The 25948-nt window shown below is 39.0% G+C and overlaps 3 protein-coding genes and 1 long non-coding RNA gene across 4 annotated transcripts; 3 read left to right on the forward strand and 1 right to left on the reverse strand.

Moving 5' to 3' along the window:
• The first annotated feature begins 364 nt into the window (after positions 1–364).
• LOC141769798 (uncharacterized) lies at positions 365–7140 on the forward strand. The gene is made up of 5 exons (XM_074639226.1): positions 365–929; positions 2135–2503; positions 3412–3720; positions 3823–3927; positions 4563–7140. The coding sequence occupies exons 1-5, from the start codon at positions 884–886 to the stop codon at positions 4667–4669; spliced, it is 936 nt and encodes a 311-aa protein (XP_074495327.1). The 5' UTR covers positions 365–883; the 3' UTR covers positions 4670–7140.
• On the forward strand, positions 5701–13558 carry LOC141769800 (granzyme A-like). Its single transcript, XM_074639227.1, has 6 exons — positions 5701–5812; positions 9271–9364; positions 10119–10263; positions 12217–12361; positions 12879–13157; positions 13250–13558. Exons 1-6 carry the CDS (start codon positions 5717–5719, stop codon positions 13406–13408), a joined length of 918 nt encoding a protein of 305 aa, XP_074495328.1. The 5' UTR covers positions 5701–5716; the 3' UTR covers positions 13409–13558.
• LOC141769802 (uncharacterized) lies at positions 6206–24331 on the reverse strand. Its single transcript, XR_012594332.1, has 6 exons — positions 23953–24331; positions 19539–19577; positions 19302–19408; positions 8179–8217; positions 7942–8048; positions 6206–6343 (listed from the first exon to the last, which is right to left on the reverse strand). It is a non-coding gene; the product is annotated as an uncharacterized LOC141769802 (long non-coding RNA).
• LOC141769801 (granzyme A-like) lies at positions 20483–25948 on the forward strand. The gene is made up of 5 exons (XM_074639228.1): positions 20483–20728; positions 21495–21639; positions 23666–23810; positions 24338–24616; positions 24709–25948. Exons 1-5 carry the CDS (start codon positions 20671–20673, stop codon positions 24865–24867), a joined length of 786 nt encoding a protein of 261 aa, XP_074495329.1. The 5' UTR covers positions 20483–20670; the 3' UTR covers positions 24868–25948.

Here is a 25948-nt window from a genome sequence, read left to right on the forward strand (position 1 = left end):
ACAAGACTTCAGAGAAGACTTTGTACACAAGTAGCTGCGGTGAAGACAACCTTTAAAAACGAAAGAAACAAAACCCCACCATCAAATGTGATAATTCTTTTGGTTGAAAAAGAGACGGTGTCGCATGTGAGGTTTGTCACCACAAACATCTGATAAATCCCAACCCTGATCAGGCTGATAAGACACTTGTTATTCTTGCAAACACTTCTCTGTCACATCCAAACCAGTATTCAAGTATTCATGACACAGAGTGAAGGCTGAGGTTGCCCACGCTTCATTGTCTTTTTCTTTACAAACATTTCCTGCTTGAAAAAAACGTGGATTGTTCATGTAATTAACAGTAATTATTGTTTATATATTATTACACCGCCAGCTCTAAAAATAGAGGTCAGGGTGGGGCATATCAGTATGTTTAGCAGCTCCGATAAAAGCTTAGCACCTTTCTGCTGGTGTTCAGTTACACTTTGCTCTGCCAAACTAAGCATTCATTGTTTTCTGTTCACCACTATAATCAGAACGTAAAGATGACTTTAGTGACGCTCGAGCAGATTGCATATATATCATTGCCTCATGATATTTTGCACTATCATGAGGCAATGAGACTGAAATAGGGTGTTGTTCAGTGGTGTGGTTTTATAGAGGAAAACATCCTGACATCATCCAAACAGGTGAGCAGACACTCCCATTTTCTCCACCCCCTTGCATCACGCTACAGTGTGATTGTATAAAACTCCCAAGCATACAGGGAAGTTTAGGCAGATCAGGAAGAGATATGAAACCTACATTATCAACAACATTTGGGTCAGCACATGGACAGCTGTTGGACGGTAAAGGAATGAAAAAATAAGCAACTCATAGGCAGAAGAAACACAGATTTTGCTGTATGTTTGCCTGTGCGACGCAGATTCTGCAGCGAATGGCTGTTCTGGGTAATTTTTTTCCTTCATTTCTTTAATTTAGATCAAGTTTGACATAAGATTGTTGTAAATTGTCAATACTGACACTTCAAGTGTGCTATTAGTATACTTCTTTAAACTTAAAATAAGAGAATATGCTTTCAGTTTACTTTTTATGTACTTAACAAGTTATACTGAGGTATACTTGGCTTATACCGGCAAGTATATAGAAATGTTTAAGTGAACTTGGCAAGTATACAGAAAAAGTCTTTAAGTATACAATCAACTTTAAGTATACTTCTTTTTTTGTTTTGGATGTACAATGTAATGCAAAATGCAACAGCTGGCAGGTGATATAATTTGTCATTTATGTGTTTGTTTGTAGTCAGTTTGCATCTCTTTTTATTCATTTAAAATCTCTTTCAGTAGCATTCGGCAGGTTTACTTTTTATGTATTTATCAGAGATACACTTAACAAAATTATACTTAAGTTTACTTGGCTTACACCAACAAGTATATAGAATAGTCCAAGCATACTTGGCTTATACTGAAAAGTTTACGGAAAAGTATATTTGGCTGAGAACTATAAGTTCACTTAAAGAAAACTTACTTAAGTATACTGTACTTGCAGTAAAAACTATTAAACTAGTAGTTTACGGAGAGTATACTTTAGAGTGTACTTTCATAAAGTAAAAAGTGGGCTACAAGATTATAACTAGTAAACTAACAGTATACCTATAAGTTCACTTGTAGTATAGTTCATATTATAGTTGCAGTACAAAATACAACTTGGACGTAAACTAATGGTGTACTCAAAGTTTATTACTCTTGCATTTAAAGTATACTTTTATAAACTATAAAATGTGGGCCAATTTAGTCTCAAGAAGTATTCAAGTAGTACATTTACAAATATACTACTAGTACATTGATATTAGTATAATTATTACATAAAGCATACTTGGGTTTATACTTGAATACTATATTTATTTTTTGTAAGGGTACAGCATTTAGAGATATACAATGTGATGCAAAATGCAACAGCTGGCAGGTGATATGATTTGTGATTTATGAATTTGTTTGTAGTCATTTTGCATCTCTTTGTGGTTGTTTTGCATTTCTTTTTATTTGTTTAGAGTCTCTTTCAGTAGCATTTTGCATTTGAAGCAGAACCAGCTGGATTACAGTGTACTGCAGCTGTAAATAACTCATCTCTCTTCCTCTCTGTTCCCCTGACTCAGTGGTGTGCTATGACTTAGCAGTGGGCCAGATCATCTCACAGGACCTCCTGATCCAGAGACCCACGTCCTGGTTCAAAGCTCGGGAGTTCTGTCAGAGGCACTATGTTGACCTCGCCGTCCTGAGCACGGAAGAGCAATACTTCACCCTCCTCAATGCCACGACTGCAAGCAAAGTCAGCTTTTGGCTCGGCCTGCAGCGTCAGAGCATCTTCAGTGGCTGGAAGTGGGTGAACGGGGAAGAGCTGGGCTATGAACACTGGTACAGGAGAAACTACGAAGGCCGCTGTGCAAGTCTGGAGGCAATGCTGAAGAAAGACAAGAAGCTGCTGGCTCGCTACTGTGAAGAGCTGCACATGTTTGTCTGTCAGGGTGAGGCATGCGTCTTTGTTTATACATTTCACAAACTGATAAATGCTACATACACGTCTATGCAATACGATGCTCAACAAGGTGTTTTGGCTGCTATGACAGAAGGCACAAAACTCCTGCCAGACTCGACATAAAGGTGAACGCAATTTTGTTGTGGAAGACATCACCAACTAAACTATTTTTTAATATGATGTAATGACTAAAAATCCGGTCCTACCTGATCTTATCGCCAACATAGCATGCATATCTGACCTGCATGTCTTTGGACTGTGGGCGGAAGCCAGAGAGCCCAGAGAAAACGCTTGGAGCGTTATTTAGATATCTGTATCTTCACTCTAGCTTTAAAACTGAGCCCGCTACAACCTAAAAATTTCAAGTTGCGTTAAAGAAATTAGTGGCATTAAAACTAATTTGCGTTAACACGTTATTATCGCGTTAACTTTGACAGCCCTAATATAAAAATAAAATACGATTATATTGTGAGTGCATGGTAAAAAAACAGGCTTTACCTTCCTTCTTTATTGGAATCTTAGATTTATTTAATGACATTTTATTTCGTTTTATTTTTCAGAGGCCAAAACAACTTTTTCGAATACAAGTGTTTCAAAGTCAGCGTTACCTTTTTCAGTTCAGATTATGTTTTCAATGTCACATTTTATTTTCACTGACAAAATCTAAATGTCTTGGCTCCAGGTTATGGAGAAACACAATTCCTGCGATACTGACCCTTAAAACAGCCATCCCCCAATCCTAACTAGTTATCACTGTGCTGTACCAACAACAACCTAACCCTGACCGTGGGGAGCAACTCTTTTCCAAGGGGAAGCAGACTTCAACACAAGACCAAGTGAACCAGACTCCGATTAGGGAACCTACAACCTTTCTAACTTGTTTACTCTCACTCACAGGTCCAGTTTCTCCAAAGACAGTGACGGTGGACTCAGCGGGCTCCGATCAGGTGACTCTCAGCTGGAACGTCTCAGCGTCTATGCAGATGACGCCACACCGTTACAACGTAACAACATGCACCAACACATGCGATACGCTCGTTTTCCCCTACACCGATGGCTCGGCCTTCATGAACATCACCATCTCCAACCTGACTTCAGCCACAGAGCACTTCATAGAGGTTTCTGCTTTTGTTGTTCGGCCCGACGGTGTTACTGGAGAAAACGTGACTCTTCAAAGTAACCCGACAGCTTTACAAGTCAAAACAGGTACGAAGGACTTAAATGTCATTTAGTCTTACCGGAAACCCAGCACAAAATTGATCTCATGTATTTGTATGTGATGCATATTTGTCTTTTCTCTTCCCCCAGTGGACTCTGATGGGCAGCACAGAGTCATCATTATAATTTTGATGTTGCTGAAGCTCGTGTCTCTATTTCCTCCACTGTGGCTTCTTTATCGTATCCTGAAAAAAGGCAAGTCTCGTTTCTTCTAAATGAATACACTAAAATACGCCTCATATTATATACGCAGGTCAAATATTTCAGCCCAGTCGCACAGCAGTTTGTGAAATAGTCACGAAATTGAATGTATTGATTCGTGTATATAGACACAAATTTCACATTGTTTTCATGATGGTCAGCACAAAATCAATTCATATGTAATCTACGTAATTGTGAACCGCGAAGTATAAAGAGCAGCGAACACCACGTAGGGAGCAGGTCGGGGTGGATGGGTGGGTCAAAAAACAGGACTTTCGCCCAGGAGACCGGTCTTCGTGTCCTGTGTAGAACCAGAAGTCATCCAAACCACGAACTTTTCCTAAACCTAACTAAGTAGTTTGTTGCCCAAACCTAACCAAGTCAATCTTTTCCTAAACTTAACTAGACTGGAGCGGAAATTGACACATGTTGCTGGACATTCTTAGGAAAACGCACAAAAATACATTTTTGAAAGTCGTGCTGAGCATCACAAATAAAAAGGGAAATTTGTGTCTGTGTACACAAATCAAGTAGATTCAATTTTGTGACTATTTCACAAACTGCTGTGAGAATGTGTTGAATATTTACCCTCCACGTGTCCTTCATATGTCATTATTTTTCTTCTCCAGGTGATGTCAAGGAGTCAGATCACGCCGTCTCACCGGTGGAGCTCTCAACTGAGGAATCAATTGTTACTCTGATCCCTGAGGAAATCGAAAAAATCCTTAAGATTTAGATGACGGGAAAAGGCTATTTAATCCTTTAGTAACCTTGTTCTCGATGGCATGAATTGTTTACGAATGTAAACATGAAATATCCTGAACAAGTTGAATATCATAACGATATGAAGACGAATTTGCTAATCTGGCAAAAACAGGGCTGATGAAAAATACAGAATTGAACACAACTGGTCAGTTTAAGGAAAACAAGTGTTTGAGAAACTGACCAGATGGTCAACTCAACTGGTAAGTGATGAGAACATCGACATAGAAATGACCCTCCATGTGACCTTGTAGATCACTTGTTTCATTGCTCCATTCTTCTCCATTTTGCATAAACCATCTCAGTATTCCCACGTTCCTGTCGCTGCTTCACAGTGAAAGCCTTTCGGCAGCTAACTTGTTGCTCAGAGGTGCTGAGTTGGTATAAATCAAAATTAGGACATCTTTGGGTGCTTTTTGGTTTACTTTGAAACCTTTAAATAAGGGAATGGACTTTAACCTCTAATTTTAGCGACTTCTACGTTCTGAAACAGCTAAACACTAAAAAAGTTGCACACTAAAAACGTTCAGAAAAGCTAGAGTGAAAGGTGTAGGCTTAGATAATGTCTATAGAGTGCTTCAGGGATGACGTATTTTTGTGGGCCAACCAGGAAGTTAGCATCGTACTGGTTCCCTCCACAAAAAGCCAATGGGATTTTTCCATTGGGTTTTGGATTATTGCAGAAAATAAGCTCTGTGGCAAATGAACTACACCACGGTTGCATGAGCACGAGTATACACAATGAGGCTGTAAAGGCGGATGTGTCGGTGTGATGACGTTTTGTAGTTTAATTTAGCCTCTCGTTAGCAACCACTTTTTTTAAGACACAAATTATGTATTTTATGTCATAGAACAAAATGTTAAAATCTATTAAGCTTGTGTTAACTACAGACCTTATTTCAGGCAGCTAACTAAGAACCCATTGAATAAAAACCCATTGACTTCCAGACGAGGGAACAGGAAGTGCTAAAATGCTTACTCATTTCCTTGTTTTAGGACTCGTTCCTGCAGCACTCTTCTCATGCTGTTCCTTTACAGAAACACAGTTAGCACTGATTTTGATCACAGTTCACATGATCAAGATAGAGATGTGATTGTGGTTCACTCACAATATCCAGTAAGAAAGCTTAACCTTTTATTTTGAAGCCTTTAGAGGAATTGTATTATTTCATCAATGCATTTTATGCATCTGTTTTTGGAGCTGGTTCTGATGAGCAACTATGATGTTTAACTGCAGTCAGTGGATGTTTGGTGGTATTTTTGTGTCATATTTACTATCGTCTTATCCGTTTTTCCACTAAAACTAGCAGACTACTGGTTTCATTTTCTTACGTTCTCATTTCTGAAATATTGCCAGTGTCGTAAAATCACTCATTATAATCTGAGCTGATGTGTTATCATGGAGCAAATGATCTTCAATGGATAAATCAATGAGCCGAAGAGTCGATGTAGATGATTTACTTCCAGTTGGGAAACCGTGTGTGATCTGTATTTAGAGGCTCTTCTTCCTCTTAAAATTATGACGTTCTCATACGTACTGTAGGTTCAACAAAGGTGGGAACAATGTTCTCAAAATGTAATTTAACTATTAAACTGTAGGCGGCAGCATTTGCACGACCAGCCTTTCTGCAACTTCATGTGACTGCAGCTGAAAAAGAAAGAGTCATTGAATCAGCTGCAAGAAGAAATTGCAAAGTATAAGCTACTTATTTTCTTGACACAATATGTGCTATTTCATCTGGTGTTCCTGCATGCCAGATGTTACAACTAACCCTAAAAAGTGATTTAAAGCTTTAAAACTAAAAACATTATTTCAGTGAAATCATATGAGAGAATATTTTAGTTCAGATTAACGCTTAAAGGGGAACTTTAATGTGAATGTGTCAGCAAATTCTGATAGTATTAGTCATATCATGGCATGGCATTTGGTATCTCTTTGCACTTTTATGTTGTTTTTATTATCTGTTTGCTCTCAGTAGCCTGTTTTGTTTGATACAGTATTTTAAGTTTGGGCCTTTATTCACATGCTGACTAAGTAAAATCATAATTTATTATCATCATCCTCATCATCAGCAGGCCTTTGCTGTTACTACACTCATTTGGATGTTTTGAAAGCAAAAATTCACATTATTCACATAATTCAAAACAGTATTCTGATTCAAAACTAAGCGATGTCTAAAACACATAGTGAGGATTTAGGCAATGAACATGTTTTACATGAAGAAAATAGCCCATTTGTGACCACAAATCTTGCCGTTCTCATGTCCCTCAGGCCTTTAGGTTCAATGTTTAAGATTTGTGGTGCATTCAGGATATTAGGCTATATACTGTAACACTTTGTTGTGAGTGTTGAACAATAAATGTAGGCTACTGTAAGCGACTTGTTGCTTTCATTGGTGGCTGCTAATGTAAGAGTCATATGAATAAATAAATACTGTAAGATGATGACATGACTATTTCTTTTGCTCATTTTAAGAAAATTAAAACACAGGATCAACATTTTGGGAAACATGCTTCTTTGTGCTTCTCTGTGTAAAGTTAGAAAAATCTGCCTACTAGCATCAAAGTACATTTTACGGGGAATTAATGTGCCGGACTATTTCTTGGTTCTTAGAAGTGAAGCCAATGCTGAAGTGCCTTAAACTTGCAGGGGGCGACTCCTCTGGTTGCAAAATAAAAGTCTGATTGTATAGAAGTCTATGAGAAAATGAGCCTACTTCTCACTTGATTTATTACCTCAGTAAACATTGTAAACATGAGTTTATGGTCTCAATCACTAGTTTCAAGTCTTCTTCAATACAGTATGATGTTCATTAGTAAATGATGGTCCCATTTAGAGTCAAATAGACCATAAAGCAGGGGATGCTTTAGGGCGTGGCTACCTTGTGATTGACAGGTCGCTACCACGGCATTGTTCGATCTGAGAGTTGTCCGTGTTTTCGTCTTACAACTTTGACCTCTCACAGTGTGTTTCCAGTTCATGAAAGTTAATTATAACCTTTTTGGTCGCCTAAAAATTAATTTTTTAGTTTGGTTGTACTTAGCTCCACCCTCTCGTGTCTCTTCGATACTTGCCAACCCTCCCGATTTTCCCGGGGTTACAATTCTCCCAATTTATGGCAATTTTTCACACCTTTTTGTCGTCATCTCAACCCGTTTCTCGCCCTGTACAACGTGTATAAGCCCAACAGAGGTGTTCGTGACATCTTAACATCTTTGACGCGGCGTGGTTTGAGCTGCACTCACCGCACATCACAGCATCACAGGAAAGAGGTCGTGGCGTGCTGCAAGCCATTAGAGATAACGGGTTTCAGAGCACAGTGGTGTCGTTATCGCCTTGTGTCTGAAAGGACCTTCAGTGAGTGAGCGAAGGAGAGAGAAATGGAGAGTGCTAAGAGAGAAATACTCAAGCAGGAGCAAAACATGAATAAATGAATGACTGAATAGTGATGAATATTAGCCTAGTGTATACAAGAGACTCACAAGTTCACAGCAGAAGGGAGAATTATTCTGTTTTTTTTCCTGAGAATTAAAAGTAAAATTAAAAGTAGGCCTATTTAACAAAAAATGCTGTTGCAGGGTACTTATTATTTTGTCATTTTCATTCTTCAAATGTCACCACAATGCGGGAAACAAAGGACCCCCAGAACCCCCTCTTTGGATTTGAAATCCTCCCTATTTTTTAGGTCTCAAGGTTGGCAAGTATGGACACTTCTGGTTGCAAACATGGCGACGGCAATAAATGCTGAACTAGAGGCTTCAAAACGGCAGTCCACAAACCAATGGGTGACGTCAGGGTGAATACGTCCGCTATACAGTCTATGGTTCTGAGTTGTGCTGACTCTAGAAAGTTACTTTGCCTGGCCTGAAATAGACTGTAGGCTAAGGCTTGTAAAACGGTAAATAGTTGGTTTTACACTTCAGTGTTTGTACCAATTAAATCTAGGCTAACTTGTTAATTGGTGAGCTTTAGAGGTGCTGGTTTTGTTACAGAGTCAGGCCAGCTGTTTCTAGTTTATCTGTGCTAAGCTAACCAGCTGTAGACTGTAGCCTTACAGCTTTACAATATTTAATATGAGAGTGGAAGAAAAAGGAAGAATACCGGTAAGCGTGTTTCCTAAAATGTCAAACTGTTGCTTTAAGGCAACATAAAATATAGCATCTAATTCATCTAGCAATTCACCTCCACCAGCCTGGTGTCACATCAGCCAACATGTTCCACTTTCTCATGATTTCCTTTGAATCATTAGATGATGTTAATATAAATACACACTCATAAGTGTAGCTGAAAGGCTTGGAAACAGCCTCAAGTTTTAGGTTTCACACTAGGCCCACCCATAGTGAACTACATGTCTGCACCCTGATGATGTGACATGCTTCACATACCACCACCACACAGCCTGCCAATCAAATGGTGATGATGAAAAAAAATAAATAAAGTGTCACCACAAGGCTTCTAAAAGAAGATAGGACACAACGATTCTCATGTCATGCTTGCGTCCATTCTGCTGACTCACGCATTTCCATGGTCTGACCACATCCTTCGAGCTTAACACATAAAGTGTGTGCTTTGAGGTGAGTTTCAGAGCCTTCACCATCTCACCAGAGAAGATGATGTTCTGCCCGGGGGTCGTTATCTGCTGCGTGGTCCTCCTCATTGTCCAGTCAAGTGAGTCACTTGTTCTTTTATATCGCAGTCATTTACTTTGTGATATCTTCCTCATTCATGTAGAATGAAAATTAATGCTACTTTCAATATTACAGTGCAGCCGTTATGTTTTATTTTATTGACTAATTTATAGGTCAAATGTGAATCGATTAAAATATTTAATCGTGATTAGTTGCAATTTTTTTATCGTTTCAAAATGTACCTTAAAGGGAGATTTGTCAAGTATTTAATACTCTTATCAACACGGGAGTGGAAAAATATGCTGCTTTATGCAAATGTATATATTATTGGAAATCAATTAACACAAAACAATGACAAATATTGTCCAGAAACCCTCACAGGTACTGCATTTAGCATAAAAGATATGCTCAAATCATAACATGGCAAACTGCAGCCCAACAGGCAACAACAGCTGTCAGTGTGTCAGTGTGCTGACTTGACTATGACTTGCCCAAAACTGCATGTGATTATCATAAAGTGGGCATGTCTGTAAAGGGGAGACTCGTGGGTACCCATAGAACCCATTTTCATTCACATATCTTGAGGTCAGAGGTCAAGGGACCCCTTTGAATATGGCCAAGCCAAAACTTTGCATAAATGGTTGGTACCAATGGATTCATTGGGTTTTCTAGTTCCATATGATACCAGTATCTTCACTCTAGCTTTAAAACTTAGCCCGCTACAACCTAAAAACACTCCTACTAATCTATACTTCTTTGTTCAATTAATGAGCAGAGTGTGTGTTCTGTTTCAGGTCATGGTGCGGAGATTATTGGTGGGAAAGAAGTGGAGCCCCACTCGCTGCCTTACATGGCTCTGGTGCGCGTTCAAAAATGGATCTGTGGAGGGACCCTGATCCATCCATCGTGGGTCCTGACTGCTGCACACTGTACTATTGGGTAAGAACAAGACGTTTATTTCCTACTGGTGGAAGATATTATGTTCTGTAAAATTAATATTGACGAGGCTGCTTTGCATACGAACATTTAAAATGATGTATTTGTGTTTTGAGGTCAGTATATGTCTACAGTTGTTCCTTTTTGGGAACAACAACCAAACAAGATCTGATTCTAGCAAGATTATTAAGATTTAGTTTGGCAAAACTTATTCTAACATGTAAAGTACATGGACGGACAGACTTCTGACAGGAAAGCATGTGATTGTCATCAAGCACAAATGCCACTCACTTCAAGAAACCACAAAGGGCATAGGGTGAGGCAGGATATGCTCTAGAGCCTTGGAACATTTTTTTTTTATCTGCACTTTGGAAAAACTAATTTTTAATTTGGACAAAAGAATCGAATGAGAAAACATGCATCAAACATTAAAAAAGAAGTGCAGTCCGTGCTCTAAATCACTGGTTGATTTTGAGGTGTGTAAGACGTTTTTTTTTTTTAAATATACAGTTGGCCTATATCTCAGCATTTCATTCATTTCTGTGAAGAAAACTAAATGATTTGGATTGTTATTTAAGATATGAACAGGATAAGGGCACAGTGAAGACCTGAACACAAGTTATATTCACAGAGCCTTCCCTCTCTGCTGATCAGTCTCGTCCTGCATTAGAAAAGTACGCAGTTGAAACAACAAAAGAGCTGATAGAACAACGGCCAAACACTGAATTTTTTTAAAAAAACAAGCCTATTAAGTACATATGATTGTCAAAAAAAACAACCAAAAAAAAAACGACATTATACAGACAGACTAATAACAGGAAAACTCATCTCTGATGCAATATTCAAATTATCTGCTCAAAATTCATCCAAATGGCTCGTTTTACACAAACTTTCTGCAGTTCTTGCGTTCACTATCTGGATAATTGTACAGTTTATCAGTTGTTCTGTACTGTTATTGTTATGCATTGAATATAATATGAAATATCCATAAAATATGTCACTTAATCAGGGGTCGTCAGTTTACTCAATGATAGAACAAGGATGCCCTAAAGAAAAAGGTTGGGAACCACTCAAATGACGTTATTTAAGTTGAACTTAGTACTACTAGTTTCTTCAATGCTATTCAAAACAAGAAATATATATATGATATGCAATACTAATTCTTTTGAATTAGCCGACTTGTTTGTTGCACACCCAACAAAGAACAGACTAAAGGAGGTATTAAAGAAAAATGTAGTGTGAAGATAAACACACCTGCATTATATTAGTCCACACACATGAGTCAGTTTTACACTTTCAACAACCACACAGTCACATCAGCTCTGTTTGAGGACAATCATTTGGCTGACCAACCAACACTGAAGTCCCAACACTTACTGACACTGCAGCAAAAAGCCATATCATGACCTTATTATATATATTAGTTTTTTTAATTGTTTGCACGTTTTCTGAAAGCATCCCTCATATTCTCACAACACAAATCCAAAAACACGAAAGGCAAAACTTCAACACCTCTTCTACAAAATGAAATCAGAGACAGAGACAGAGAGACAGAGACAGAGACAGAGACAGAGACAGAGAAATAATGTAATGTTGTAAAATATTTTTACGTAATAAACAAGAGATTTTATCCTTGAAGATTGGGCCAAATGTAAAGATTTGTATGTAGTATTTTGAAAAAAGTGTGGTTTACAACTGCAATGTGATTGTAAAGCAGGAAATGTGCTTGTATTAGTATTTTAGCAAAATTGGATCAGGGGGTTGATACACCAGTTACAGGTTGTTGTCATTGTGTCCCAAGTACTAGTGTTTAAACAATTAAGAAAAACTGTAAATGGGATTATGCACATGATGAAACTGATACAGTAAAGTCATAATTTTATCATTGATTAATGCACTCCTAGCATGTTAAACTCTGCGTGCGAGCTAATAAAACCCTGTTTCCTGCTCTTGCAGCATTGACGAGGTGATTCTGGGCATGCACTCCTTCAAAAAAAAAGAAAACGAAAAAGATTCAAGGCAGGTCCGCAAGGTTGAAAAACATTTTCCTCACCCCTGCTATGATCCAACTTATTACGACAATGACCTCATGCTGCTCAAGGTAAGGCAACAGTTACCAGTAGTGAATTACCACTTCATGAAGCAAAGATGCAACAATCTGCAAGCTAGGAAAGTGGTTCAAGATGAGTGAGAAACTACTCAATAAGTCTGTTTAGGCAGGAGAGAAAGATGCCAAAACTCACCAGGCAAGCAGGTAGGATGAGGGGAAGTTTACTGAAGGCTTCAGATTAGGAATAAGTTTAGAAGTAGGGAACAGGACAGCACAGCAGGTGAGCAGGTCAGGGGACAGGTAACAGGGGAAAACAAGGAGCAGATCAGGTTCACGTGGCCAGAAAGCAAAGGTGTATGAGTGGAAAAGGGCTGGTTATATACTGGAGGGCTGATGAGGGAAAGTGGAAACAGTTGAGCAGGTGAATGAGACTGGTGTGAAAGTCTGATGGATGGATGAGGAATGGCAAATCCAGAGAGGAAATTAATGGTGCCTTGGGGAAACATACTTTCTTTGTGTTGTGACTATGACAACAGTCAACATCAGTAATTCCTTTTTTAAATTTCAGCTTGACAAACCGGTGAAGATGACAGAGACGGTGAAATGTCTCAAGTTGAGTAACACCGTCAAAGACCCAGCAGCTGGTAGCAACTGTCTGGTGGCTGGATGGGGGCGCACAGACAACAATGTCCAGAAAGCTTCAGATGTCCTGAGGTCTGTCAATGTGACGGTGATCGAAAGAGTGAAGTGCAACTCTCCTGAATATTACGGCCAATCTAAGTATGTTATCACCAGAGACATGATATGTGCTGGTTCAGAGGGTAAAAACGAGGCTGATACCTGTCAGGTGAGTACGTTTGAATTTCTTTTGTGCAGGAAGAAACCATCTTAACTGCTATCTTTGTACCTGAAAATGACATGTATTTATTGTCTTTCTAGGGGGATTCAGGAGGCCCTCTGTTGTGCGATGGAGCGCAAGTCGGTGTCACTTCTTTTGGAATTGAGTGTGGCTTGATTAAAAAGCCTGGAGTGTACTCTTTTCTGTCAGAGAAACAACTCACCTGGATCACAAAGACAATGAAAAAGTCTGAAATATAATGAGCACCTTCTTGTTAATTTTTATTTCAACCCGTTCTCATTCCCAGGGAGTCAAACACTGATGCATTGTCACGGCCGTCGGCCTTCTAAAAAGTCTGAAATATAAGGATTTCAATAATAATTTAATAAGGAAATAATTTTTTCACAGCCACCGGCTTTCGATACCGCCGCTTAAGGCACCCGTTAGCGTCAATATGAGATCCAATATCCATTAAAGGGACTCGATGTAAGAATCAGAAATTGCTTGTTAACAGCGACACCTGTGGCCGTTAAGTCAATGCAAGTCAGCGTTCTGTTGCTCGCGCTCGTGCTCGCTCTACATACAGACATGAACGAGCATCGCTCAAAACAGTGAGGCGACACACGTCAGCTAAAACCACAATATCACTCTACATTTGACCTGCTTGGCAGTAATGTTAGCTGACCAGACGAAGGTCTCTCCATGAATCACTGCTGATCGTAGTGTCAACTTTTCCTGCTTCACCGTGGTCAGAAGGAACAGGGGGAGACACCGGAGTTTTGGTCGGAGACGAAAACGTTACTCTTCTGCTCTTCTCTGTGTAGTGTGCGCGCATGCACGTGAGAGGTGGAGCGAGTGAGAACAGCATCGACTTCGGCCCTGGAGACCAAAGCTACGGACTCCACTGTGTCTTCTGACCACGGTCAAGAGGCCAAAGCAGGAAGCGTTAACACTGTTTTGCAAGACGGGCTTCACTAGATATAACTTTGCGGTTTTGGTGCTTCTGTGTAGTTTGTGTTGGAGTCTGAGTCTGAACAGCGTAGCCACAAGCGATCGCGCATGGGACACCGATGAATGATTTATACATGTAAGAAGTTACAAACAGTACCTTTAACTACAATGTAAACCCATCTGTCAATATTAAACACAAAGTGCGCCGAGAGTGTCTGACAAAGTGTCAGTATGTGACGAGTTGGGATGAGAACGCGTTGATTATTCTGTATTCTTGATCAAGTTAACCACCTTAACAACGTCTATCTTTGTGCTTATTTTATGCTACTTTCACTTTATCCCCATGAGATATACTGTAGCCTACATGAAAGGGACTTATTTAATTATTCGACCCGTCAACCAGAGAGATTCACCACTTCCTGCATCAGAAGCTTAAATTGACATTGAGGCTTCAGCTCAACTCTTGTTCCACTAATCATGGAAAGATTTTGTGATAAAGGTTAATTCTCAGGTAAAGCAGGTCTCATTATTTACTCATTATTATTCCATATTGTTACTGCTTAAAACCCCATTGGCTACTGTCTTAAAGGCAGAGACATGCATATTTCTTTCTTGTGTCATTACAGTAGCTCTTAATTTCACACCTTCATTGCATCACAGATGTGTGTTTCACTTTTTGTGTGCGATCGATATTAAAAACCTTTGATGTCTCAGTAAACGTGACAGACATTTTCTTGTTTCTTCCTGCTCTAAAACGCTTCCTGCAATTACAGTATAGTGATGTCAACGCAGACGACATGAAGCGCTGAACCATAAAGAGAAAAAAAAACAGATCTTGCTGATCGTGTGCTTACTCAGACCAGAGACACCACAGGAGTCACATTCACAAGGCGTATCTTAAGACCCCCCGACAGGAAACGTGCAAATGAGTGTTGCATAAGTGCCTTTGTTCAAATACTGAACACGTCAAACACATCCAGTAAAAGGAAATGTTTGCCAGTGTGATTAAAGTTGGCACAGTAACATTAATGGAAGGATTATTCATCGTTGTCTTTGTCTCTCTTATCTTAAACACCGTTGTTCTCTTTCGTTCCCGTGAGCGGATGGAGCACATTTGTCTCTCTGCAGTATTTGCTCCCCACTTTAAATTCTTGTGGGCTTAGCCTACTAATTACACCTACTGTGTACACTCAGTGAGACTTTATGACCTGGAACTAACTGTAAATGTGGCGCTGACACTCATACTTTCAGTATTTTCATGCTCCATCACTAGGTGGTGCTCTCTGCTCTAGTTGGTGGTGCAGAAATTTACAAAGAGGAGATTTTACTCACCTGTTGGTCAATATTATTTCACTTTACAGAACTAAAAATTACTTAAAATAAAATAAATAAAATAAATAAAAAAATAAAATAAATAAAAAAATAAAATAAATAAAATAAATAAAATAAATAAAATAAATAAAATAAATAAAATAAATAAATAAAAAAATAATTAGTCTTGTTAATAAGAGATAGAAAAATAGAAATATGCTATATTGTTAATGCATTTTGGTCCCCATTGGCTATACACATCAAATCTAGCATCTAACTTACTGTAAGACAACTACTGAGACCAGTGGTAGAAAGTAACTAAGTAAATTTACTCAAGTACTGTACTTAAGTGCAATTTTGTGGTACCTGTACTTTACTTCAGTATTTTCATTTTATGCTAATTTATACCTCTACTCCACTACATCTCAGAGGTAAATATTGTACTTTTTACTACACTACATTTATTTGTTACCTTTAGTTAGTTTGCAGATTAAGATAAATAATACAACAAATAATCAACAATTAAATTATGATGTATTATTTTGTTTTTGTGATCAAATTTTTTATATTTTTATATTATTTGAACTAAAGAGATGTAGACATACAATCAGCAATACAGCAGTGAATACAGGTAAACAAAAGGTAATCAAACCAAACATTATGTATAAAGGAGTGGTCAGTAAGATTAACAAAAATATGACAGACCAGAAAAAAATACAGATATTAAGACATCTACACATCCACGCAAAAGACAAAACATATATATATATATATATATATATATATATATATATAAATTTAATTTTTGAACTAATGATGCTGCTTGCAGAGGAAAAGTTATTCCAGTTTTTCCAGAGGAGACAGTTTATTCCAAATTTCACAGCAATCCATCCAATAGTTGTTGAGATATTTCACTCAAAACCACAAATGTAAACCTCATGGTGGCGCTAGAGGAAAAGTCAGGGGATCACCAAAGTCTGTAGGATTCATCCTCTGGGGACCATGAATCTTTGTAGAAAGATTCACAGCAATCCGTCTGATAGTTGTTGAGATATTTCAGTCTGGATCAAAGTGTTGGGCCGACTGACTTAGCCATGAGTCACACTTCTAGCATGACTAAAATCTGCTTGACAACATGTGTCATTTTGCTGAAATATTAGTGTGTGCGTAGGAGGTTAAAAATAAATACAAAAATAAAATAAAAATACTTACCTTGGCACTCTCTTGTAGCTAAAGGTGAAGGGGAAAAAACCACACCCAGGAAATTCCAGCATGTCCTTTATTTGAGCTCTAAGTGAATTATCACTGACCAACCATCTGCCCGTTTTGTTTTCTCCGTTACCATGGTCACCCACAAACGCACACTGGCCCACCTCGGTTTTCACACTGTATAAATATCAGACAGACTATTCCTAATGACTCCGATTGCAGATCTGTTCTCTACGATGGGCTGAAAAGAAGAAATATCTGGTCACAGGTCACGGCCTTCCTCATCACCAAGTCACCTGCTGGTCCTGGGAGTTTCCCTCCCTCAGCCCCCTCTACCAGCTCACAGGTTAGACAACTACAACACATTCACAACAGCCTCGTAGGAATACATGTACTGCATCATCATACAGGCTGAGTAATATTAGTAGAGCAGCATCGGTGTGACAGTTGGAGCTGCAGCTGTGTCGTCTATCGCCGAGATATTTAAATGCCATTTTATGCTGACTCATTCATGTCCTGGGTTTTCAGTAAATGTGAAACTATGATGAAACACATCAAAAGTCACTACGTTCGCTATGACATGTCACAGTTTCCTGAGGTTTTGTGAATTGTCGGGGGGCAAAGAAAGACTTACATGTGAAAAACATCCTTTTAAAAATCCTATAAATAGAATTTAAAATACGTTGATGGCTTTCTAGATGTTCAGTAATTGTTATTTATTTAAAAGTGTAAAAATTGCAGTTAATCTGGTGGTGATTTTTAGCTTGAAAATCAGGATGAGTTGCTATTTTGTTTCACTTCATTATTCAGTCTGACGTGTTCATCTTGGCTGATTACTGTTTGAGAAGGAGGGTTCTTTTGTCTGGTTAGTGGGTGACGTATCTGGTAAACGGTTGTGGCTGCTAAAGAGAAGTTGACTTAACGTTTTTTACGTCAATCAAAGAAATATGGCGCTCTATGAGACTCCTATTAATTTGTAATCTCCACAGACTGTATATAAAGACGGATGACGCGTCTCCACTTCCTCCCACTGTACAGAAGGGAAGCCAAAATATCCCGTATACGGCACCTGTCATCTTGAGATTTTGACATCATAGAGAGCCAAAGTCCCGCCCCTTCCGATGGACCCCATGGGACCTTATTTCAGAACAAATATGAACGGTAGTCAATGGAGAGAGCTATAAGGAAATATTTTTTTGATCCGATACTGCGACATTCTTGACTTGCAAAATATTTTTTTAAATTGACAAACATCATATGTGTGATTCATGGTGCAATTGAAACGGGATCAAAAAAATATCTCTGTGGACTATCGTTCAAATTTTTTTCGAAACAAGGTCACCGAAAGGGGCGGGACTTCGCCTCTCTATTTGGGGCCAGAGTCTGCGCTGAAGTGATTGGGCGATGGAGACACTGTATCGAGGTCACCCATCTGAACCAATCACGAGCCGAGCATGACCGCAGCTTCAGTGAGAGAGACTCACAGCTGCCAATCATGACGATCATTATCAGAAAGATTAACACTTGAACATACATCATCAAGATAAGAACTATCTAAAATGACAAACCATCTCTGGAAAAAATTTATTTGACGTGTACTTTGACTTTTTCGTTTATCCCATGTCCCATCCGCTAACATGTAATCTACGTAATTGTGAACCGCGAAGTATAAAGAGCAGCGAACACCACGTAGGGAGCAGGTCGGGGTGGATGGGTGGGTCAAAAACTAACTAGTTTAAGATTTGTGGTGCATTCAGGATATTAGGCTATATACTGTAACACTTTGTTGTGAGTGTTGAACAATAAATGTAAGCTACTGTAAGCGACTTGTTGCTTTCATTGGTGGCTGCTAATGTTAGCCATATGAATAAATAAATACTGTAAGATGATGACAGGACTATTTCTTTTGCTCATTTTAAGAAAATTAAAACACAGGATCAACATTTTGGGAAACATGCTTCTTTGTGCTTCTCTGTGTAAAGTTAGAAAAATCTGCCTACTAGCATCAAAGTACATTTTACGGGGAATTAATGTGCCGGACTATTTCTTGGTTCTTAGAAGTGAAGCCAATGCTGAAGTGCCTTAAACTTGCAGGGGGCGACTCCTCTGGTTGCAAAATAAAAGTCTGATTGTATAGAAGTCTATGAGAAAATGAGCCTACTTCTCACTTGATTTATTACCTCAGTAAACATTGTAAACATGAGTTTATGGTCTCAATCACTAGTTTCAAGTCTTCTTCAATACAGTATGATGTTCATTAGTAAATGATGGTCCCATTTAGAGTCAAATAGACCATAAAGCAGGGGATGCTCTAGGGCGTGGCTACCTTGTGATTGACAGGTCGCTACCACGGCATTGTTCGATCTGAGAGTTGTCCGTGTTTTCGTCTTACAACTTTGACCTTTCACAGTGTGTTTCCAGTTCATGAAAGTTAATTATAACCTTTTTGGTCGCCTAAAAATGAATTTTTTAGTTTGGTTGTACTTAGCTCCACCCTCTCGTGTCTCTTCGATACTTGCCAACCCTCCCGATTTTCCCGGGGTTACAATTCTCCCAATTTATGGCAATTTTTCGTCGTCATCTCAACCCGTTTCTCGCACTGACTATAACGTGTATAAGCCCAACAGAGGTGTTCGTGACATCTTAACATCTTTGACGCGGCGTGGTTTGAGCTGCACTCACCGCACATCACAGCATCACAGGAAAGAGGTCGTGGCGTGCTGCAAGCCATTGGAGATAACGGGTTTCAGAGCACAGTGGTGTCGTTATCGCCTTGTGTCTGAAAGGACCTTCAGTGAGTGAGCGAAGGAGAGAGAAATGGAGAGTACTAAGAGAGAAATACTCAAGCAGGAGCAAAACATGAATAAATGAATGACTGAATAGTGATGAATATTAGCCTAGTGTATACAAGAGACTCACAAGTTCACAGCAGAGGGGAGAATTATTCAGTTTTCTTTCCTGAGAATTAAAAGTAAAATTAAAAGTAGGCCTATTTAACAAAAAATGCTGTTGCAGGGTACTTATTATTTTGTCATTTTCATTCTTCAAATGTCACCACAATGTAGGAAACTCAAATTTGACCCCCTCTTTGGTTTTGAAATCCTCCCTATTTTTTAGGTCTCAAGGTTGGCAAGTATGGACACTTCTGGTTGCAAACATGGCGACGGCAATAAATGCTGAACTAGAGGCTTCAAAACGGCAGTCCACAAACCAATGGGTGACGTCAGGGTGAATACGTCCACTTCTTATATACAGTCTATGGTTCTGAGTTGTGCTGACTCTAGAAAGTTACTTTGCCTGGCCTGAAATAGACTGTAGGCTAAGGCTTGTAAAACGGTAAATAGTTGGTTTTACACTTCAGTGTTTGTACCAATTAAATCTAGGCTAACTTGTTAATTGGTGAGCTTTAGAGGTGCTGGTTTTGTTACAGAGTCAGGCCAGCTGTTTCTAGTTTATCTGTGCTAAGCTAACCAGCTGTAGACTGTAGCCTTATAGCCTTACAATATTTAATATGAGAGTGGAAGAAAAAGGAAGAATACCGGTAAGCGTATTTCCTAAAATGTCAAACTGTTGCTTTAAGGTAAAATAAAATATAGCATCCAATTCATCCAGCAATTCACCTCCACCAGCCTGGTGTCACATCAGCCAACATGTTCCACTTTCTCATGATTTCCTTTGAATCATTAGATGACGTTAATATAAATACACACTCATAAGTGTAGCTGAAAGGCTTGACAACAGCCTCAAGTTTTAGGTTTCACACTAAGCCCACCCATAGTGAACTACATGTCTGCACCCTGATGATGTGACATGCTTCACGTACCACCACCACACAGTCTGACAATCATACGGTGATGATGACTGGGAAATGACAATAAAGTGTCACCACAAGGCTTTTAAAAGAAGACAGGACACATCGATTCTCATGTCATGCTTGCGTTCATTCTGCTGACTCACGCATTTCCATGGTCTGACCACATCCTTCGAGCTTAACACATAAAGTGTGTGCTTAGAGGTAAGTTTCAGAGCCTTCACCATCTCACCAGAGAAGATGATGTTCTGCCCGGGGGTCGTTATCTGCTGCGTGGTCCTCCTCATTGTCCAGTCAAGTGAGTCACTTGTTCTTTTATATCGCAGTTATTTACTTTGTGATATCTTCCTCATTCATGTAGAATGTAAATTAATGCTACTTTCAATATTACAGTGCAGCCGTTATGTTTTATTTTATTGACTAATTTATAGGTCAAATGTGAATCGATTAAAATATTTAATCGTGATTAATTGCACATTTTTTAACGTTTCAAAATGTACCTTAAAGGGAGATTTGTCAAGTATTTAATACCCTTATCAACACGGGAGTGGACAAATATGCTTGTTTTATGCAAATGTATGTATATATGTATTATTGGAAATCAATTAACAACACAAAACAATGACAAATATTGTCCAGAAACCCTCACAGGTACTGCATTTAGCATAAAAGATATGCTCAAATCATAACATGGCAAACTGCAGCCCAACAGGCAACAACAGCTGTCAGTGTGTCAGAGTGCTGACTTGACTATGACTTGCCCAAAACTGCATGTGATTATCATAAAGTGGGCATGTCTGTAAAGGGGAGACTCGTAGGTACCCATAGAACCCATTTTCATTCACATGTTTTGAGGTTAAAGGTCAAGGGACCCCTTTGAAAATGGCCAAGCCAAAATTTTGCATAAATAGTTGGTACCAATGGATTCATTGGGTTTTCTAGTTTCAGATGATACCAGTATCTTCACTCTAGCTTTAAAACTTAGCCCGCTACAACCTAAAAACACTCCTACTAATCTATACTTCTTTGTTGAATTAATGAGCAGAGTGTGTGTTCTGTTTCAGGTCATGGTGCGGAGATTATTGGTGGGAAAGAAGTGGAGCCCCACTCGCTGCCTTACATGGCTCTGTTGCAAGGTCCAAAAGGGATCTGTGGAGGGACCCTCATCCATCCATCGTGGGTCCTGACTGCTGCACACTGTACTATTGGGTAAGAACAAGACGTTTATTTCCTACTGGTACTGTAAAACTAATATTGACGAGGCTGCTTTGCACACGAACATTTAAAATGATGTATTTGTGTTTTGAGGTCAGTATATGTCTACAGTTGTTCCTTTTGGGGAACAGCAACCAAACAATTCTACTGATTCTAGCAAGATTATTAAGATTTAGTTTGGCAAAACTTATTCTAACATGTAAAGTACATGGACAGACAGACTTCTGACAGGAAAGCATGTGATTGTCATCAAGCACAAATGCCACTCACTTCAAGAAACCACAAAGGGCATAGGGTGAGGCAGGATATGCTTTAGAGCCTTGGAACATTTTTTTTTTATCTGCACTTTGGACAAACTAATTTTTAATTTGGACAAAAGAATCAAATGAGAAAGCATGAATCAAACATTAAAAAAGAAGTGCAGTCCGTGCTCTAAATCACTGGTTGATTTTGAGGTGTATAAGACGTTTTTTTAAAATATACAGTTGGCCTGTATCTCAGCATTTCATTCTTTTCTGTGAAGAAAACTAAATGGTTTGGATTATTATTTAAGATATAAACAGGATAAGGGCACAGTGAAGACCTGAACACAAGTTATAGTCACGGAGCCTTCCCTCTCTGCTGATCAGTCTCGTCCTGCATTAGAAAAGTACGCAGTTAAAACAACCGAAGAGCTGATAGAACAACGGCCAAACACTGAATTTGTCAAAAAGAAAAAGAAGCCTATTCAGTACGTATATTTGCCAAAAAAACTACATTACAGACAGAGACTTGTATAAAAAGTTCCTAAAAATAACAGGAAAACTCATCTCCGATGCAATATTCAAATTATCTGCTCAAAATTCATCCAAATGGCTCATTTTACACAAACTTTCTGCAGTTCTTGCGTTCATTATTTGGGTTAATTGTACAGTTTATCAGTTGTTCTGTACCGTTATTGTTATGCATTGAATATAATATGAAATATCCATAAAATATGTCACTTAATCAGGGGTCGTCAGTTTACTCAATGATAGAACAAGGATGCCCTAAAGAAAAAGGTTGGGAACCACTCAAATGACGTTATTTAAGTTGAACTTAGTACTACTAGTTTCTTCAATGCTATTCAAAACAAGAAATATATATATGATATGCAATACTAATTATTTTGAATTGGCCGACTTGTTTGTTCCACACCCGACAAAGAACAGACTAAAGGAGGTATTAAAGAAAAATGTAGTGTGAAGATAAACACACCTGCATTATATTAGTCCACACACATGAGTCAGTTTTACACTTTCAACAATCACACAGTCACATTAGCTCTGTTTGAGGACAATCATTTCAGTCAACTATTTGGCTGACCAACCAACACTGAAGTCCCAACACTTACTGACACTGCAGCAAAAAGCCATATCCTGACCGTATTATATATATATATATATTACAGTTTTTCTCAATTGTTTGCACGTTTTCTGAAAGCATACCTCATATTCTCAGAACACAAATCCAAAAACACACACGAAAGGCAAAACTTCAACACCTCTTCTACAAAATGAAATTCAAATGACTGTTCAAAACTGTTCAAATGACACACACACACCATCATATGCATAGACATTTCTAAGAAACAGTGTTGGTTTTGCACATTCAGTGTTACTCCTGTAAAATAAAATATGTAATGTTGTAAAATATTTTTACGTAATAAACAAGAGATTTTATCCTTGAAGATTGGGCCAAATGTAAAGAATTGTATGTAGTATTTTGAAAAAAGTGTGGTTTACAACTGCAATGTGATTGTAAAGCAGGAAATGTGCTTGTATTTTAGCAAAATTGGATCAGGGGGTTGATACACCAGTTACAGGTTGTTGTCATTGTGTCCCAAGTACTAGTGTTTAAACAATTGAGAAAAACTGTAAATGGGATTATGCACATGATGAAACTGATACAGTAAAGTCATAATTTTATCATTGATTAATGCACTCCTAGCATGTTAAACTCTGCGTCCGAGCTAATAAAACCCTGTTTCCTGCTCTTGCAGCATTGACGAGGTGATTCTGGGCATGCACTCCTTCAAAAAAAAAGAAAACGAAAAAGATTCAAGGCAGGTCTGCAAGGTTAAAAAACATTTTCCTCATCCCTGCTATGATCCAACTGATTACGACAATGACCTCATGCTGCTCAAGGTAAGGCAACAGTTACCAGTAGTGAATTACCACTTCATGAAGCAAAGATGCAACAATCTGCAAGCTAGGAAAGTGGTTCAAGATGAGTGAGAAACTACTCAATAAGTCTGTTTAGGCAGGAGAGAAAGATGCCAAAACTCACCAGGCAAGCAGGTAGGATGAGGGGAAGTTTACTGAAGGCTTCAGATTAGGAATACGTTTAGAAGTAGGGAACAGGACAGCACAGCAGGTGAGCAGGTCAGGGGACAGGTAACAGGGGAAAACAAGGAGCAGATCAGGTTCACGTGGCCAGAAAGCAAAGGTGTATGAGTGGAAAAGGGCTAGTTATATACTGGAGGGCTGATGAGGGAAAGTGGAAACAGTTGAGCAGGTGAATGAGACTGGTGTGAAAGTCTGAGGGCATCTGGTGGATGGATGAGGAATGGCAAATCCAGAGAGGAAATTAATGGTGCCTTGGGGAAACATACTTTCTTTGTGTTGTGACTATGACAACAGTCAACATCAGTAATTCCTTTTTTAAATTTCAGCTTAAGAAACCAGTGAAGATGACAGAGACGGTGAAATGTCTCAAGTTGGGTAACACCGTCAAAGACCCAGCAGCTGGCAGCAACTGTCTGGTGGCTGGATGGGGGACCACAAACAACAATGTCAAGAAACCTTCAGATGTCCTGAGGTCTGTCAATGTGACGGTGATCGAAAGAGTGAAGTGCAACTCTCCTGAATATTACGGCCAATCTAAGTATGTTATCACCAGAGACATGATATGTGCTGGTTCAGAGGGTAAAAACGCGGCTGATAGCTGTCAGGTGAGTACGTTTGAATTTTTTTTGTGCAGGAAGAAACCATCTTAACTGCTATCTTTGTACCTGAAAATGACATGTATTTATTGTCTTTCTAGGGGGATTCAGGAGGCCCTCTGTTGTGCAATGGAGCGCTAGTCGGTGTCACTTCTTTTGGAGTGAAGTGTGGCTTGATTAAAAAGCCTGGAGTGTACTCTTTTCTGTCAGAGAAACAACTCACCTGGATCACAAAGACAATGAAAAAGTCTGAAATATAAGGAGCACCTTCTTGTTAATTATTATTTCAACCCGTTCTCATTCCCAGGGAGTCAAACACTGATGCATTGTCACGGCCGTCGGCCTTCTAAAAAGTCTAAAATATAAGTATTTCAATAATAATTTAATAAGGAAATTATTTTTCCAGCCCGTTGTCATTCCTCAAATAGTCACAGCCATCGGCTTTCGATACCGCCGCTTAAGGCACCCGTTAGCGTCAATATGAGATCCAATATCCATTAAAGGGACTCGATGTAAGAATCAGAAATTGCTTGTTAACAGCAACACCTGTGGCCGTTAAGTCAATGCAAGTCAGCATCCTATTGCTCACGCTCGTGCTTGTGCTCACTCTACATACAGACATGAACGAGCATCACTCAAAACAGTAAGGCGACACACATCAGCTAAAAGTGTAGTTTATGTTGGAGTCTGAGTCTGAACAGCGTAGCCACACTCAAGCGCGCATGGGACACCGACCCGGATTGATTTATACGTGTAAGAAGTTATAAGCAGTACCTTTAACTACAATGTAAACTCATCTGGGTCAACATTAAACACTCAGGGGAAGTGCGCCGGATGTGTGTCGACGTAGCTTTAAGAGTGAAAAGACACACAGCGGGTGGTGGCTTTCAGGCGTTTACTGCGACCGAAAAGTGACGCCGAGGGATCTGACAGAGCGTCAGTATGTGACGAGTTGGGATGAGAACGCGTTGATTATTCTATATTCTTGACCAAGTTAACCACCCTAACAACATCTATCTTTGTGCTTATTTTATGCTACTGTAGCCTATATGAACAGGATTTACATTATAGTGATTTTTTTTCTATAGTGAAAGTGATTTATTCAACCCGTCAACCTGAGAGATTCACCACCAGGTCTCATTATTTCCTCATTATTATTCCATATTGTTACTGCTTAAAACCCCATTGGCTACTGTCTTAAAGGCAGAGACATGCATATTTCTTTCTTGTGTCATTACAGTAGCTCTTAATTTCACACCTTCATTGCATCACAGATGTGTGTTTCACTTTTTGTGTGCGATCGATATTAAAAACCTTTGATGTCTCAGTAAACGTGACAGA

This window comes from Sebastes fasciatus, chromosome 6 (assembly GCF_043250625.1).
Source record: "Sebastes fasciatus isolate fSebFas1 chromosome 6, fSebFas1.pri, whole genome shotgun sequence".
Taxonomy (NCBI): Eukaryota; Metazoa; Chordata; class Actinopteri; order Perciformes; family Sebastidae; genus Sebastes; species Sebastes fasciatus.

Bases quoted from the DNA above. Each gene is read 5' to 3' on its own strand.
- LOC141769798 (XM_074639226.1), top strand. From the start codon at position 884: ATGTTTGCCTGTGCGACGCAGATTCTGCAGCGAATGGCTGTTCTGG. The intron at 2,504-3,411 runs GTGAGGCATGCG...TCTCACTCACAG, and splicing joins GCACATGTTTGTCTGTCAGG to GTCCAGTTTCTCCAAAGACA. The intron at 3,721-3,822 runs GTACGAAGGACT...CTCTTCCCCCAG, and splicing joins AGCTTTACAAGTCAAAACAG to TGGACTCTGATGGGCAGCAC.
- LOC141769801 (XM_074639228.1), top strand. From the start codon at position 20,671: ATGATGTTCTGCCCGGGGGTCGTTATCTGCTGCGTGGTCCTCCTCATT. The intron at 20,729-21,494 runs GTGAGTCACTTG...GTTCTGTTTCAG, and splicing joins CCTCCTCATTGTCCAGTCAA to GTCATGGTGCGGAGATTATT. The intron at 21,640-23,665 runs GTAAGAACAAGA...CTGCTCTTGCAG, and splicing joins GCTGCACACTGTACTATTGG to CATTGACGAGGTGATTCTGG.
- LOC141769800 (XM_074639227.1), top strand. From the start codon at position 5,717: ATGCTGTTCCTTTACAGAAACACAGTTAGCACTGATTTTGATCACAGT. The intron at 10,264-12,216 runs GTAAGAACAAGA...CTGCTCTTGCAG, and splicing joins GCTGCACACTGTACTATTGG to CATTGACGAGGTGATTCTGG. The intron at 13,158-13,249 runs GTGAGTACGTTT...TTGTCTTTCTAG, and splicing joins ACGAGGCTGATACCTGTCAG to GGGGATTCAGGAGGCCCTCT.